The 15,373-nt window shown below is 44.8% G+C and overlaps 1 protein-coding gene across 1 annotated transcript; it reads left to right on the top strand.

The window, feature by feature from the left end:
- Nucleotides 1-800: 800 nt before the first annotated feature.
- On the top strand, nucleotides 801-15,362 carry zmp:0000001301 (uncharacterized). The gene is made up of 17 exons (XM_064977042.1): nucleotides 801-914; nucleotides 998-1,040; nucleotides 1,189-1,267; nucleotides 1,674-1,762; nucleotides 2,109-2,255; nucleotides 3,071-3,122; nucleotides 3,715-3,815; nucleotides 5,191-5,276; nucleotides 5,453-5,534; nucleotides 5,822-5,907; nucleotides 6,034-6,121; nucleotides 6,280-6,328; nucleotides 6,756-6,849; nucleotides 7,659-7,759; nucleotides 7,914-7,998; nucleotides 8,164-8,268; nucleotides 14,558-15,362. Exons 1-17 carry the CDS (start codon nucleotides 801-803, stop codon nucleotides 14,660-14,662), a joined length of 1,506 nt encoding a protein of 501 aa, XP_064833114.1. The 3' UTR covers nucleotides 14,663-15,362.
- Nucleotides 15,363-15,373: the final 11 nt, after the last annotated feature.

Here is a 15,373-nt window from a genome sequence, read left to right as displayed (position 1 = left end):
TTCCCCATCATCGCCTCAGGTAAGTGTGTGTGTGCTTCTCTCATTGACCACTCAGCTTTTCCCCGTCATCGCCTCAGGTAAGTGTGTGTGTGCTTCTCTCATTGACCACTCAGCTTTTCCCCATCATCGCCTCAGGTAAGTGTGTGTGTGCTTCTCTCATTGGCCACTCAGCTTTTCCCCGTCATCGCCTCAGGTAAGTGTGTGTGCTTCTCTCATTGGCCACTCAGCTTTTCCCCGTCATCGCCTCAGGTAAGTGTGTGTGTGTGTGTGTGTGCTTCTCTCATTGGCCACTCAGCTTTTCCCCGTCATCGCCTCAGGTAAGTGTGTGTGTGCTTCTCTCATTGACCACTCAGCTTTTCCCCGTCATCGCCTCAGGTAAGTGTGTGTGTGCTTCTCTCATTGACCACTCAGCTTTTCCCCATCATCGCCTCAGGTAAGTGTGTGTGTGCTTCTCTCATTGACCACTCAGCTTTTCCCCGTCATCGCCTCAGGTAAGTGTGTGTGTGCTTCTCTCATTGACCACTCAGCTTTTCCCCGTCATCGCCTCAGGTAAGTGTGTGTGTGCTTCTCTCATTGACCACTCAGCTTTTCCCCGTCATCGCCTCAGGTAAGTGTGTGTGTGCTTCTCTCATTGACCACTCAGCTTTTCCCCATCATCGCCTCAGGTAAGTGTGTGTGTGCTTCTCTCATTGACCACTCAGCTTTTCCCCGTCATCGCCTCAGGTATGCCCCCAGTATTTTGTTAACTTGGCTGAACATGCCTCTCTAGAAGCAGATGGAAAAACAACATAGTTGTTTCCATGTTTAATTTCTCCATTTCCACATATCTCCACCTTCCCAGGCACAGCCATGCGCTAGCTGTGGCCGGGAATATAGCTTTCCTGTTTGGAGGGGTGTCCACCATATCCCATGAGGTGAATCTCACTACCTTATGCTACTAATTGGTAATCTAAAACACTGCAATGAACCTAACAATGTATTTCCCATTGTTCTGTAGGAGGAGCAGCCAGTATATTTGAATGACTTCTACATGCTCACAGGTACAGTATAATTATACTCAATGAGCTCAACCAAACACATGTAGGCTACAACTAAATAGCCCTATTGACAGTCTAGATGAATCATAATACAAGCAATATAATGTCATTTCTCACATATAATTACTCAGTTTCAGCCATATGTTTCTAGTTTCAGCCGCTCACATCACATGGGAGGTGATGCCACAGAATGGGGTTGTACCCTCAGCAAGAGAAGGACACACACTTTGGTAATTGATATACTGTATACAGCATCTTAACAATTAGGATATCTCAATTACCATTTCAACCTCAGACCATACTAATATGGTATGCTATTTGTCTACAAATCAACCATGGAGACATTCATTGAGACATCTGTTAAGTCTACTGCTTTGACATAGGTAAGATTACAGGGCATGAAGTTCCTTGGGGCGGCAGGTAGCCTAGTGGTTAGAGCATTGGGCCAGTAACCGAAAGGTTGCTAGATTGAATCCCAAGCTAACAATGTATAAATCTGTCATTCTGCCCCTGAACAAGGCAGTTAACCCACTGCTCCTAGGCTGTCATTGATAATAAGTATTTGTTCTTACCTAGTTAAACAAAGGTTAAATAACATTTAAAAAATTGTAGATATATTCTCCTTGCCTTCCGCAGTGTGGTTAAAGGCAAGCTCTACCTGTTTGGAGGTGTGGCCAGTCCGCAGGCTGGAGAATGTCTTCCTGGAGTCTACTGCTTTGACATAGGTAAGATTACAGGGCAGGGAGTCCTTGTGTTATTTCAGGGATGCAGTGGAGATGATAAGAAGGAACTCAGCCTCGACTCAAAGATAACATAATTGGTTAAAACTCCAGATTCTTTGCCACTTCCAGTGTCAATGATGAAAGAGCTTAACTCCCCCAAACTAACATTGCCATAACAACAACAACTTTGAAAGATTAGTAGCTGTAGCGTTTATTATTTTCACGACCCATGCCATGCTTAGGGTGAGATTGTGATATTCATTACTGAGTTTGCTGAACAGTTTATTGTAACTAAAACTACACAGTTTAACACGGAGTAAAGCGTGCCCTCTGGTCTCATTTGCTATAGTGTCATTGACGTGGGAGCGGCTTGCCACAGGGGGTGTGTCTCTTAGAACCATCAGACACAGTTCCGTCTCCGTGGGAGACAACATTTATGTCTACGGTGGGCTCCTAGACGGTGTCCCCACTGATGACCTCATGGTGTTCAACACAGGTCAGTGTGGGCCAGGGTGGAGCCATGGTCACCACAGGTCAGTATGGGCCAGGGTTGAGCCATGGTCAACACAGGTCAGTATGGGCCAGGGTGGAGCCATGGTCAACACAGGTCAGTATGGGCCAGGGTTGAGCCATGGTCAACACAGGTCAGTATGGGCCAGGGTGGAGCCATGGTCACCACAGGTCAGTATGGGCCAGGGTTGAGCCATGGTCAACACAGGTCAGTATGAGCCAGGGTGGAGCCATGGTCACAACAGGTCAGGGTGGGCCAGGGTGGAGCCATGGTCACCACAGGTCAGTATGGGCCAGGGTGGAGCCATGGTCACAACAGGTCAGTATGGGCCAGGGTGGAGCCATGGTCACCACAGGTCAGGGTGGGCCAGGGTAGAGCCATGGTCACAACAGGTCAGTGTGGGCCAGGGTGGAGCCATGGTCACCACAGGTCAGGGTGGGCCAGGGTAGAGCCATGGTCACCACAGGTCAGTATGGGCCAGGGTGGAGCCATGGTCACAACAGGTCAGTATGGGCCAGGGTGGAGCCATGGTCACAACAGGTCAGTATGGGCCAGGGTTGAGCCATGGTCACCACAGGTCAGTATGGGCCAGGGTGGAGCCATGGTCACTTACAAGCATAGCAAACACTTTCATCCAAATCAGTGACCCTGTTGCTGTCAGTTCGAACCCACTGATTAGGAAGTAAATAATAAATAATGCTGCCGTGGAGGTTAACTTAGGTCAGAGGAAATATTTATGCATGTAGAGTAATTCATCTCTTCAGTCTCTTTGGTTCAGAGTATGACTACTTGTGTTTCAGTCTCTCTGAACTGGACCCCAGTCAAGACCACTGGCACTCTGCCATCTGCAAGGTAATTTACACCATCGTAAACATAAGAAGCCTAACTAGTGGTCTCAAATGACAGAAATGAGCTAAAGATTCTCCTGTTGAAAGGATGCATCATTACATTTGCTGGGTTTTAGCTGATATTGTACGCCAGAAGACTTGTTTGTTAGCTGTGCTGCATTCCATCACAGAGTGTGCGTGAAAGGTTGCCATGGCACAGTATGTTGACAACAGCAACCAATAGGGTAACGGACGACCTCATGTGAAACTATATCTGAATGCCATCTGTCCTCCATTGAAGCCCCCCAGTACTTGGCACGGTTCAGTCATGACCGTTCCAAGGACGGCCAACAGTCTAGTACGGGCACTCTCATCCTCATCCCAATCTAAATTCACACAGCCCTTGCCTTGCAACAACAGGCTATAGACAACAAGTTTGGCTTCATTTCAGTTCTGAACTTAGTTCAGTTCAGTCCAGTTTTTTGTCAGTACAAACACTTATTTTAGTTTTGACAGATTACATTGTAGCCTAATATATCCCTTGTTGACATGCTCTGATCCTACAGATGCAGCCTGCTACAGTATTTGCCTGTGTCTGTGATGTTCTGTCTTTGTAGATACAACCACACGTTTGCTGTAGTCAGTGAGCAGGTGTTCATGTTTGGGGGATGTGCTGAGGATGGCTGCTACTACAAAGACGTTCATGTTCTCAACACGGGTAAAGAAATGCTAGTGCTCCTACAGACTTTGCATGAGCTGATATTCTTTACATTTTACACATTTTAGTAAACCCATTGTGACATCATTAGAATAGGGGAATGTTCTAATCAAATCAAAACCTCAGTAAACAACTGTGATGCAAATTTGTAATTCTGAATCATAAATGACATCAAACCGCTGTAATGCTGTTATTCTAAACTCATGGTGACATCAATAATACATTATTGATGTCACATTGGAATTGTCAGAATAGATGAGGTAAAGAGGTCAATCGAACTCTACCAAAACAATGGAATTTCCATGAAAATGAGTGGGGTAAAGATGCTGTGGGGGAAGATCCCGATTCTCCTCATTGCACCCATCAAAATTAGCCTACATTAGGCTATTGTTTATATGTGTATTTTATACTATGTTGAGGGAAAAATCAGAGTATAATCCTTGTATGGAGGTCAACCCCAATACATGTTCATGTCACTGTCACCAATCAACAGCATTATAGTTAAAAAACTACTTTGACTACCTCTCACAATTTATGTGTGCTAGCTATGCTACCAGTTTATACAAAACAGTAGTTAGCATTTAGCAGTCACTTCTTCTAAACCTAAAAAGGGACTACTTCTAAATGTTATGCAGCGAAAACAGAGAAATATATCCAAATAGGACTTCAGTAACCACATTGTGGACCTGTTTCAATACATCAATCATGACGGATTTGACAACTATCCATTTTGTTAGATCAGATTTGTTGTATGTGCGCCAATCCGGCATTCCAACTTCTTTCCCTCATGGTCTGCGGTCCATTGACCTCTTTGCTGCATCTATGATGCTGACCTGAAGTGACCTCATCCTCAAACAGCCCACATAGGGTTCCAAAAGGGTTCTGTGGCTGTCCCCATAGAAGAACCCTTTTTGGTTCCCCTCTGGGGAAAGGGTTCTACATGGAACCCAAAAGGGTTCTATCTGGAACCAAAAGGGTGCTACCTGGAACCAATAGGGGTTCTTCAAAGGGTTCTCCTATGGGGATAGCCAAAGAACCCTTTTTGGTTCTAGTTAGCACCTTTTTTTCTAAGAGTGTTGTGGGACTTCATAAATGACATCACTACCAGCAAACCATTGTGATGTAATGTTGTAATTCTACATTTATTGTGACATAAGTAGTGCATTATTGATGTCACAGTGCAATTATCAGAATGGGGCTCAACTTGTCTGACCTCATCCTCAGACAGCCTATTCCGACATTATGAATAAATCACCAGCAGCCAGCCACTATGATGTAATGTTGTTATTCTAAACTCATTGTGACATCAATAGTGCATTATTAATGTCACAGTGGAATTGGGCTGAAGTGAACTAAAGTGACCTGTCATTCTCAGAAACCCTGGTGTGGCAGAGGTATGGTGTGAAGGGGGAGTCGCCCCTAGCCTGTGCAGGTCAGACCCTCACAGCACATCATGACAAGGTATAAACAACACACTAAATGCCCCCTCACCACCTACCAAAAATATCAAATGATATTGATATTGCCAGGCAACAGAATGCTTGAATCAATAAATCCTTATAGGACCATGAATGTCTACTTTGGTGTTATTCATGTACTCAATCATGCTCTTATTATTTGAATATCATTCAATTCAGGATATTTACTTGTTTGGTGGAAAATGCACCAGTCAGGATGGAACAGTCACATCAACCAATGAAATTCATAAATTAAGCATTGGTAAGTCAAACAGCATAATCACGGTTTCTACTATATTAGCATGGGCATTTGAATACTGCATGTATGCTGCCCTCGTGTGGAAAAACTCCTTGCACAAAAATCCATCCCTCGTTCCTTCAAGCAATTATTATTTGTTTTCAGCGGTTTGAAGAAAGATCCCAGGTTTACAGATAAAGGCCTAGTAGCTGACGTGGAATGACATTTCCCCTCTTTCCTGTCTCCCTCCCTCCCTCAACTTGTCTCCTTCCCTGCCCCCCCCCCCTCCCCCTCCATCTCCACTGCTCCAGCTAAGATGAAATGGAAGGTGCCTCTCTATGTGGGGATTCCTCCGGCCCGCCGTCATGACCATACAGCCTTCATCCTTCACAGCCATGTGTGTGTGCGTGTGTGTGCGTGTGTGTGTGCTTGGATACGTGTGCACGCACATCTGTGTCATCTGTCTATCTCTATCTCTTCCTCTATTTCTCTCTCTTAATGACCTGGTGTTCGTATTATGCAGATATATGTATTTGGTGGCAAAAATGAAGAACAAGAATTCAATGACCTGAAGGTGATGAAATTGATTAACCCATCCGAAAGACAGCCAGGTAACACAGCCTATATCAATTTCAAAGATTTCCAATACTTGGGTAGTTTTTTGCCATTCCGTTACACTTTTACATCTTTCTTCAACCTTTATTCGTGTGTCTCTGTTTGATGTCATTTGATAAGCCGGTTCTGCACTTCCTTTCGGTTCTTCTAATAGTGATGAAGGAGATTCTATCTGAGTTTGGGCTTCAGGGAGTCAGCCATGGGTTAGTATTTTGTTATGTCAGCTATCCTATTCAAACTACAATTAACATTTTGCTCTCTTTTGCAGACTTATTTTTCAGGTTTGGCTGTGTTATTTTATGTTAACCTACAGATGTAGAATCTGAACCAGTCTCCTACAGCAGAAAAATAGTCCTGCAGCAAATTATTGTGTGGATTTGAATGAATTTACATTTTTGTAGTTGTTGATATATTTTTCATAAGAGAAAATCAAGTCTGGAATTTTTGTGGAAATTACAAAATGTAGAAGCCTTTTTAAACCCCAAATACACTACAAGTTTTACGTTTCCTGCTTTTGAGGAAAGTAATTTTTCAACAGGATGATCAAGTTAAGACCCTACACCTACACAGTTACAGTTATTCAAATTAGGTTTCAGGTTTCACAAAGCTTTTTCGCTCTCATTTGATCAGCTTTGCGCCAACAAAGGTCCCCAATGTCAAGTATGAGCTGAGTGAGTCTCCATCTCTGCTTTCTGTGAGGACGGATGCAGCTGCCTCTGCACAGGTGGGTCACATGAAAAGCAGTGAACTGTTCACCAAACTGCATAGAGGCATTGTTACTGTATGATGTAGTAACTTAATAAAACATTTTAAAGCAGTCAATCAATCAATCAAATGTATTTTTAAAACCGTTCTTATGTCAGCAGTTGTCACGCAGTTCTATACAGATACCCAGCCTAAAACATTAAAGAGCAAGCAATGCACATGCAGATGCAGAAGCGCAATGATTAGGAACAACTCCCTAGAAAGGCAGGAACCTTGGTAGAAACCTAGAGAGGAATCAGGATCCGAGGGGTGGCCAGTCCTTTTCTAGCTGTGCCGGATAGAGATTATAAGAGTACATGGCCCGGTCGTTCTTCAAGACGTTCAACCTTTTGTAGATGACCAGCTGGGTCAAATAAACACCACAGTTGTTATAGAGGGTGCAGCAGTTCAACACCTCAGGAGTAAATCTCAGTTGTCTTTTCATAGCTGAGCATTCAGAGATGGAAACAGAAGGTCCGGAAAATAATTAGAGAGAGAAAGGGTTGAAACAGCAGGTCCGGCACAAAGTAGCATGTACGGAGAAACAGGTCAGAGTTCCATAGCCTCAGGCATGAACAGTGGAACTGGATTGGTAGCATGGCTGGGTGGAGTGGGGACAGGCAAGAGTAGTTAGGCCAGGTAGTCCTGAGAGAGAGAGAGAGAGAGAGAGAGAGAGAGAGAAACGTTGTAAGACATGCTATTATATCCAGGTAGTAGCAACTTGCTCACATACTGTTTCTATAACAACTTGTAGTCTGTATGTTTATCATGCTGATGTTACATCCTTAGGTTACAGCCCAAAGAGACTTCAGTGCCGTCCGAGATGAGGCGATGGATATGATCCATAAAGCTTTCTCCATGCTTGATGGAGAGTTTCAGAAGCTTGACAGGTATTATGTTTTCAATCTAGGTCCAAAGTTTGACAAACAGGTTTGACAAACAGGTCAAACATTTTCCTGACCAATAAACTCTTCATTAATTGACTGAGTGACTGACAAACCGATTCATTAATTCATCCATTCAATAAGTTATTCATTACTGTAGAGAAAGGTCAGAGCTTGCTCAGTCTGCAGCTGCTCTTCAGTACAAGAGAGAATCTCACCAAGCCCACCATCAGCAACAGGAGGAGGTAAAGGCTCACTCATAGTTCAAGATTATCATTCACTCACTCATTCACTAAATATGTAGCTTTCCAATAGTTCCCCTTTTGTGTGGTTGAATAATTTCTATTCTATGAAATAATGGTTTTCCATGAAGAATGATGGAAGCTTTGTTTGTGGTTTTGGTGTTGCAGGAACTACAGGAAATGATTGAGCGACACAGAGCCCAGAATGAGACCTGGCTACGTGCACGGGCAGAGGAGAATGACAAGGAAAGGAAGGGGCTGTGTAAACTCAGGGTGTGTAGTGGTTACTAACCAAACACACACACACGCACACACAAACACACAAACAGTAGCACAAACATAAACATGCATGCAGTTCCAGGTGTAGAATTAGAAGTGTATTCCTGAAGTATAGGAGATCACATGTGAAGTTGTATTCAGTTCAGTTTAATTTCTAGTGGATGATCACATGACATTATGGGTTTTTGGGGAGTGTATGACAGTTGTACCTTTCAGCACTAGGCTACCAGAAAACCCCTCATCTGTTCAGAAAAGGTAGCCGTCCACCTATGAATATGCCCATGTGCTTTTTCTGAAGTGTACGCTCAATGTCCTGCTGAAAGCCAGGTATAGGGCATCTTTTTTTCCATATAATTAGGTATTAGAATACTAGAACTGAGATTAACCTTCTTATGATGGTCCAAGGGTCAGTCATGTTTGTCAGGGAGTTGGTCAACCATGGTTAGCCAGTGCTCTGATAAGATATTGTGTAAAACAGTAAATGTGAAGAATTTATCTGCACTGTGCCTTCAGAAAGTATTCACACCCTTTGACTTTTTACACATTTTGTTGTGTTACAGACTGCATTTAAAATTTATTAAATTGAGATTTTGTGTCACTGACCTACACACAATACACACAATACCCCATACCCCATAATGTCAAAGTAGATTTTTTTTAAACACATTCATTAAAAAGGAAAAGCTGAAATGCATTGAGTCAATAAGTATTCAACCCCTTTGTAATGGCAAGCCTAAATATGTTCAGGTGTAAAAAGTTGTATAATACGTTGCATTCTTTTTGAATGACTACTATGAAGTCTTTTCCACCTGCGGCAGGGGACGAGGAGCACACAGGAGTTCGCTTTGGACTTTCGAACCCTGGCCTCTGGAGCGGGATGCAACGACAGGGCCCTGATTGACCACTATCGCTGCAGTGTGCGCGAGGACGTCCGTCGAGAGTTGGCCTGCAGAGACACCACCCTCAACTTCGACCAGCTGGTGGACCTGTCCATTCGGCTGGATAACCTGCTGGCTACCCGTGGACATCCAGATTGAGGTCTGTTGGTTCTATCCCCCAGCACTACCGCTCCGATGCCCATGGAGTTGGGAGGTGCTGCGCTCAGGGAGACCGGAGGAGGTCTGGTTAGCTTGTCATGACCCCAATGTTTCGAGGCAGTGGAGGGCTCTCGCGGGGTGGTCGCGAGAGTGCTCGGGGAGGTGTTTAGGGGTTTCCGTAGGTGCTACTACGGTAGAAAGTCGAGACCACAGTGCGCATTCCCCCCGAATATGCCGATTTGGCTCTCGCCTTCTCCAAAAAGAAGGCGACTCACTTACCACCCCATCAACAGGGGGATTGTGCGATAAATCTCCTGGTAGACGCTGCACTTCCCAGGAGTCACGTGTATCCTCTGTCACAGGCGGAGACGGCGACTATGGAAACATGTGTCTCCGAATCCCTGCGTCAGGGGTACATTCGGTCCTCCACTTCCCCCTCCTCGTGTTTCTTTTTTGTGAAGAAGATGGAGGGAGGCCTTCGCCCGTGCATTGACTATCAAGGCCTTAATCAGATAACTGTGAGGTACAGTTACCCGCTACCTCCTATCGCCATGGCGATTGAGTCAATGCACGGGCGCGCTTCTTCACCAAACTTGATCTCAGGAGTGCTTACAACCTGGTGCGTATCTGGGAGGGAGACGAGTGGAAGACGACGTTCAGTACCACCTCAGGGCATTATGAGTACCTTGTCATGCCGTATGGGTTGATGAATTCTCCATCAGTCTTCCAAGCCTTTGTAGATTACATTTTCAGGGACCTGCACAGGCAGGGTGTAGTGGTGTATATTAATGACATTCTGATATACTCAGCTACACGCGCCGAGCATGTGCCCCTGGTGCGCAAGGTGCTTGGCCGACTGTTGGTGCATGACCTGTACCCCAAGGCTGAGAAATGTCTGTTCTTCCAACAGTCCGTCTCCTTCCTAGGGTATCGCATTTCCACCTCAGGGGTGGAGATGGAGAGTGACAGTATCTCAGCCATGCGTAATTGGCAGACTCCCACCTCAGTAAAGGAGGTGCAGCGGTTTCAAGGGTTTGCCTATTCCTACCGGCGGTTTATCCGAGGTTTTGGTCAGGTAGCCCATTACCTCACTGCTGAAGGGGGGACCGGTATGTTGGCAGTGGTTGGCTGAGGCGGACAGGGCCCTTGGTCACCTGAGGGCTCTGTTTACCTCGGCTCCCGTGCTGGCCCATCCGGATCCCTCTTTGGCATTCATTGTGGAGGTGGACGCATCCGAGGCTGGGATAGGAGCCATGCTCTCTCAGCGCTCGGGTACGCCACCGAAGCTCCGCCCCTGAAATTATTTTCGAGGAAGCTCAGCCCGGTGGAGGGAAACTATGACTTGGGGGACCGGGAGTTGTTGGCTGTCAACAAGGCTTTGAAGGCGTGGATACATTGGGTTGAGGGGGCTAAACACCCTTTTCTCATCTGGACTGCCCACCGCATTCTGGAATACATCCGGGCGGTGAGGACACTGAACCCTCGCCAGGCAAGGTGGGCCATGTTTTTCACCCGTTTTGTTTTCACCCTTTCTTACAGACCAGATTCCCAGACCGTGAAGGCAGACACACTGTCCCGGCTGTATGACACAGAGGAGCGCCCCATGGATCCCACCCCCATACTCCCGGCATCCTGCCTGGTGGTGCCGGTAGTGTGGGAGCTGGACGCGGTCATTGAGCAGGTGTTGTGCCCGCTCCCCTCCAGTGTCCCGCTGGGCGTCTGTACGTTCCGTCTACTGTTCGTGACCGGCTAATCTATTGAGCCCACACGTCAGCCTCCTCTGGTCATCCAGGCATCGGTCGGACGGTTAGCTGTCTGAATGGGAAGTACTGGTGGCCCACTTTGGCTAAGGACGTGAGGGTTTATGATTCCTCCTGCTCGGTGTGCACCCAGTGTAAGGCTCCTAGGCACCTGCCCAGAGGTAAGCTACACCCCTTACCCTTTCCACAGCTGCCATGGTCACACCTGTCGATCGATTTCCTGCCCGATCTCCCCTCATCACAGAGAAAAACCACGATCCTGGTTGTTGTGGATCGTTTCTCTAAGTCCTGCCATCTCCTCCTGCTGCCTGGTCTCCCTATGGCCCTACAGACTGCGGAGGCCTTGTTTACACACATATTCCGGCACTACGGGGTCCCTGAGGACATAGTGTCTGATCGGGGTCCCTAGTTTACTTCGAGGGTCTGGAGGGTGTTCATGGAACGTCTGGGGGTCTTAATCAGCCTTACCTCGGGTTTTCACCCCGAGAGTAACAGGCAGGTGTAGAGAGTAAACCAGGATGTGGGTAGGTTTCTGAAGTCTTATTGCCAGGACCGGCCGGGGGAGTGGGCAGCGTTCGTTCCCTGGGCCGAGATGGCCCAGAACTCGCTCCGTCACTCCTCTACTAACCTCTCCCCCTTCCAGTCCATACTGGGGTATCAGCCGGTTCTGGCTCCTTGGCATCAGAGTCAGACCGAGGCTCCTGCGGTGGACGACTGGTTCCGGCACGTGGAGGAAACATGGGGCGCCGCCCATGTTCACCTTCTGTGTGCCGTGCTGCTCCAGAAAGCCAGCGTAGACCATCACCGCAGACCAGGTCAGGCTCTCGACAAAGAAACCTGCCCCTCCGCCTGCCCTGCCGGAAGCTGAGTCCGCGGTTTGTGGGGCCATTTAAAGTCCTGAGGAGACTGAACGAGGTGAATTACAGGTTAATCTTCCCCCCGATTACCGTATTAACCCCTCGTTCCAGGAGTCTGTCGAGAGGCCTACCATGGCGAGAAGCCTTCAGTACCTCGTGGACTGGGTGGGGTATGGTCCGGAGGAGAGATGCTGGGTTCAGGTGGAAGACGTGTTGGTCCCGTCAATGCTGCGGGAGTTCCACTGTCATCCGTCCGGATCGCCCTGCGCCTCGCCCTTCAGGTCGTCCCCGAGGCCAGTGTCGGTGCCGCGCGTCAAGGGGCAGGGGTACTGTCATGACTTCTACCGAAGTCGGTTCTTCTCCTTGTTTGGGCGGTGTTCGGTGATTGACGTCACCGGTCTTCTAGCCATAGCCAATCCATTTTTCATTTTCCATTTGTTTTGTCTTGTTTTCCCACACATTTCCTCATTATGTGTTGTGTATTTAACCCTCTGTTCTCCCCATGTCTTTGTCTGGTATTGTTTGTTTGTAAGTGCTTGTGCACATGTTGACTGGTGCGCGTCGGGTTTTGTACCCAAGTTGTTATTTTCTTGATGCCTTTGGTTTTGGTATTAAACTGCTCCGGCTATTACCTAGTTCTGCTCTCCTGCGTCTCACTTCCCTGCCACCAGTTACGCACCCCTTACAATAACCTAAAATACAAGGCCAAATATACACTGGAGTTGCTTACCAACACGACATTGAATGTTCCGGAGTGGCCTAGTTACAGTTTTGACTTAAATTGGCTTGAAAATCTATAGCAAGACTTGAAAATGGCTGTCGAGCAATGATCACCAACCAACTTGACAGAGCTTGAAGAAATTAAAAAATAACCATGTGCAAATAATGTACAATCCAGGTGTGCAATGCCCGTAGAGATTTACCCTGAAAGACTCACAGCTATAATCGCTGCCAAATGTGATTAGAACATGTATTGACTCGGTGGGTTGAATACTTATGTAATCAAGATATATGTTTTACTTTTCATACATAGAATAGAATTTTTCTTCCACTTTGAATTTACAGAGTATTTTGTGTAGATGGTTAACAAAAAATGACAAATCAATTTTAATTCCACCTTGTAACACCAACAAAATGTGGGAAAGAAACAATGTCTATGGATGTGGAAATCAAGACCATTCCGAACGGCACCAAAAATGATATGTCCAAAGGGCATCTGCGCCGACTTGTGCTTACTGGGGTGTAGTCTACCATGTCAGCCTGCATTGGAATTTTATGAATGTCCATCCATGTGGTAGGCCCACTGTTTGTAAAATAGGCAGTTGCTTTGGCTTAATTTGTCCTGATGTCTTTGACTAATCAATTTGGCTATTCAAGCTCTGAATATCAGCTACCCAACTTTATCAGAAGTTATCCTATTTGAAATGTGTTTTTTTTATAGCTAGGATCAGCTTGTAAAAAAATGTATGGATACAAACTTGAAACCACTGATCATAATAATGGGATGAAACTCCTGGACAATAGTTGTGATAGTCCATTCCATATTGTCCATTTTATTTTGACCTGTATTGTTTTTAGGATATGTTGTTTATTAACATGACAGCACATTTTTTATTTGATTGATCGCCATTTGGGTTAGGCTATTTGCAGTGGTGTAAAAATACTTTAAAGTACTACTTAAGTAATTTTTTGGAGTATCTGTACTTTACTTATATTTTTACTTCACTAAATTCCTAAAGAAATTTTCCCTGACACCCAATAGTAGTTGTTACATTTTGACAGGAAATTGGTCCAATTCACACACTTATCAAGAGAACATCCCTGTTCATCCCTACTGCCTCTAATCTGGTGGACTCACTAAACACAAATGCTTCATTTGTAAATTGTCTTGAGTGTTGGAGTGTACCACTGGCTATCCGCCAATAAATAGAACAAATACAATTGTGCCATCTGTCTGCTTAATATAAGCAATTTGAAATGGTTTATAGTTTTACTTTTACTTGTGATACTTAAGTACATTTTAGCAATTCCATTTACTTTTTATACTTAAGTATATTTAAAACCAAATACTTTTAGACTTTTACTTATATTTACTTTTACTCAAGTATGACATTGAGTACCTTTTCCACCTCTGACTATTTGATTGGAGAAACCGGCATCATGATGTAAAAAGTGTCTATCTCATTACATTGTCATACATTTTATCTCCAGCCTATGCTACAGAAAATGCCACATACTATTTCCACTATATCCTATATCTGCTACATGATTTATGTTAGATACATTTTTTTTGACGGAACGTTGGTGGATCGCTGCATGCTGGGAATGGACTGGATAAATATGTTGCTGTCCCTGCCTTTGACAAAGTGGGCACTGGTGATTACAGGGTGGCATCAGCGCTCACCTAAAAAGCTAATATGCCACTGGTTGAGAAAGTTACTAATTATTTTTGGGCAGAAATATGTTAGGTTACATGTGTTATTGGATGTGCGTCTTGGACAGTTTAGCTCTGAAAATGCCGTCCTCGTCAATCTGCCGCCATACGTGGCTGATCATTCCTATTGTGAGGGTCTAGTAATTTAATAGGATCTTTATGCCTTTTTCATACATTTTCCCTCTCTCTTCCAAGGAGGAGATTGTGCACGAGCAGGGTAGACTGGAAGAGGAGCAGGAAAACATCCAGAAACGCAGCGAACATCTCCTATCCATCATGCAACAGTTTAAAGGCATGTGAAGACACGTAACCGTGGCAACCAACTTGGCCGTGCAGAGTTTGTGGGTCTGGCTTACTTTCCAAGGATGACCAACTCAAAAGCATCTGTAAAAAGGAAATGTGACATTCATTTGTGTTTTTCCACTGGTGGGTGTGTTTGAATAGTTAGCATTTTGTGCATAGCTAAGATGAACTTTTGTTGTCTTTTGCCAGATAGCCATAATATCTTTAGTGAGACAGGGGGATATGGAATCAGGAATGGTTGCTAAAAAATTCCTAGGACATATCAAAATTGGTCATGATAGATCTCAACAAAATGTTGTAAAGGAGAATAATTAACTGAGTTGTAGATTGATGTAGCCTAATCATGTTCATAAAAATGTTGGATTATTTGGCATATTTTGTCAAATCTGCATAAAACAACTTTCTGTTCCCTCATCTTTCAAATAATCCTACACTGAAGGCTTACACTTTTATGAACATACTTTAAAATAACTGACAGAATGTTATATTCTAAATGTGGGCAAACCAGATATTTTCTTAGGCAAACCCTGTGTGGGAATAGATAACTCACAAATTAAACCAAAAAAATAATAGAAAAAATGCTTTGCATAAGAATTGGTTGTCAATTAAATAATTTACTCAAAGTGCTTTCCTATTGTCCTCCAATTGTTACCAGCCCTGTCACAGCATAGAGATTAAATTAAATGAATAAAGTATTATAATTCTTAA

Source organism: Oncorhynchus masou, chromosome 11, assembly GCF_036934945.1.
Source record: "Oncorhynchus masou masou isolate Uvic2021 chromosome 11, UVic_Omas_1.1, whole genome shotgun sequence".
Taxonomy (NCBI): domain Eukaryota; kingdom Metazoa; phylum Chordata; class Actinopteri; order Salmoniformes; family Salmonidae; genus Oncorhynchus; species Oncorhynchus masou.
Note: the sequence above shows the minus strand (reverse complement) of the source record. Positions and strands in the feature narration are given on the sequence as shown.

What these genes read in the sequence shown, in the direction of transcription:
- zmp:0000001301 (XM_064977042.1), top strand. Translation starts at nt 801, where the DNA reads ATGTTTAATTTCTCCATTTCCACATATCTCCACCTTCCCAGGCACAGC. An exon ending in TGTCCACCATATCCCATGAG is followed by an intron (nt 915 to 997) that starts GTGAATCTCACT and finishes ATTGTTCTGTAG; the next exon opens with GAGGAGCAGCCAGTATATTT. An exon ending in AGAGAAGGACACACACTTTG is followed by an intron (nt 1,268 to 1,673) that starts GTAATTGATATA and finishes TGCCTTCCGCAG; the next exon opens with TGTGGTTAAAGGCAAGCTCT.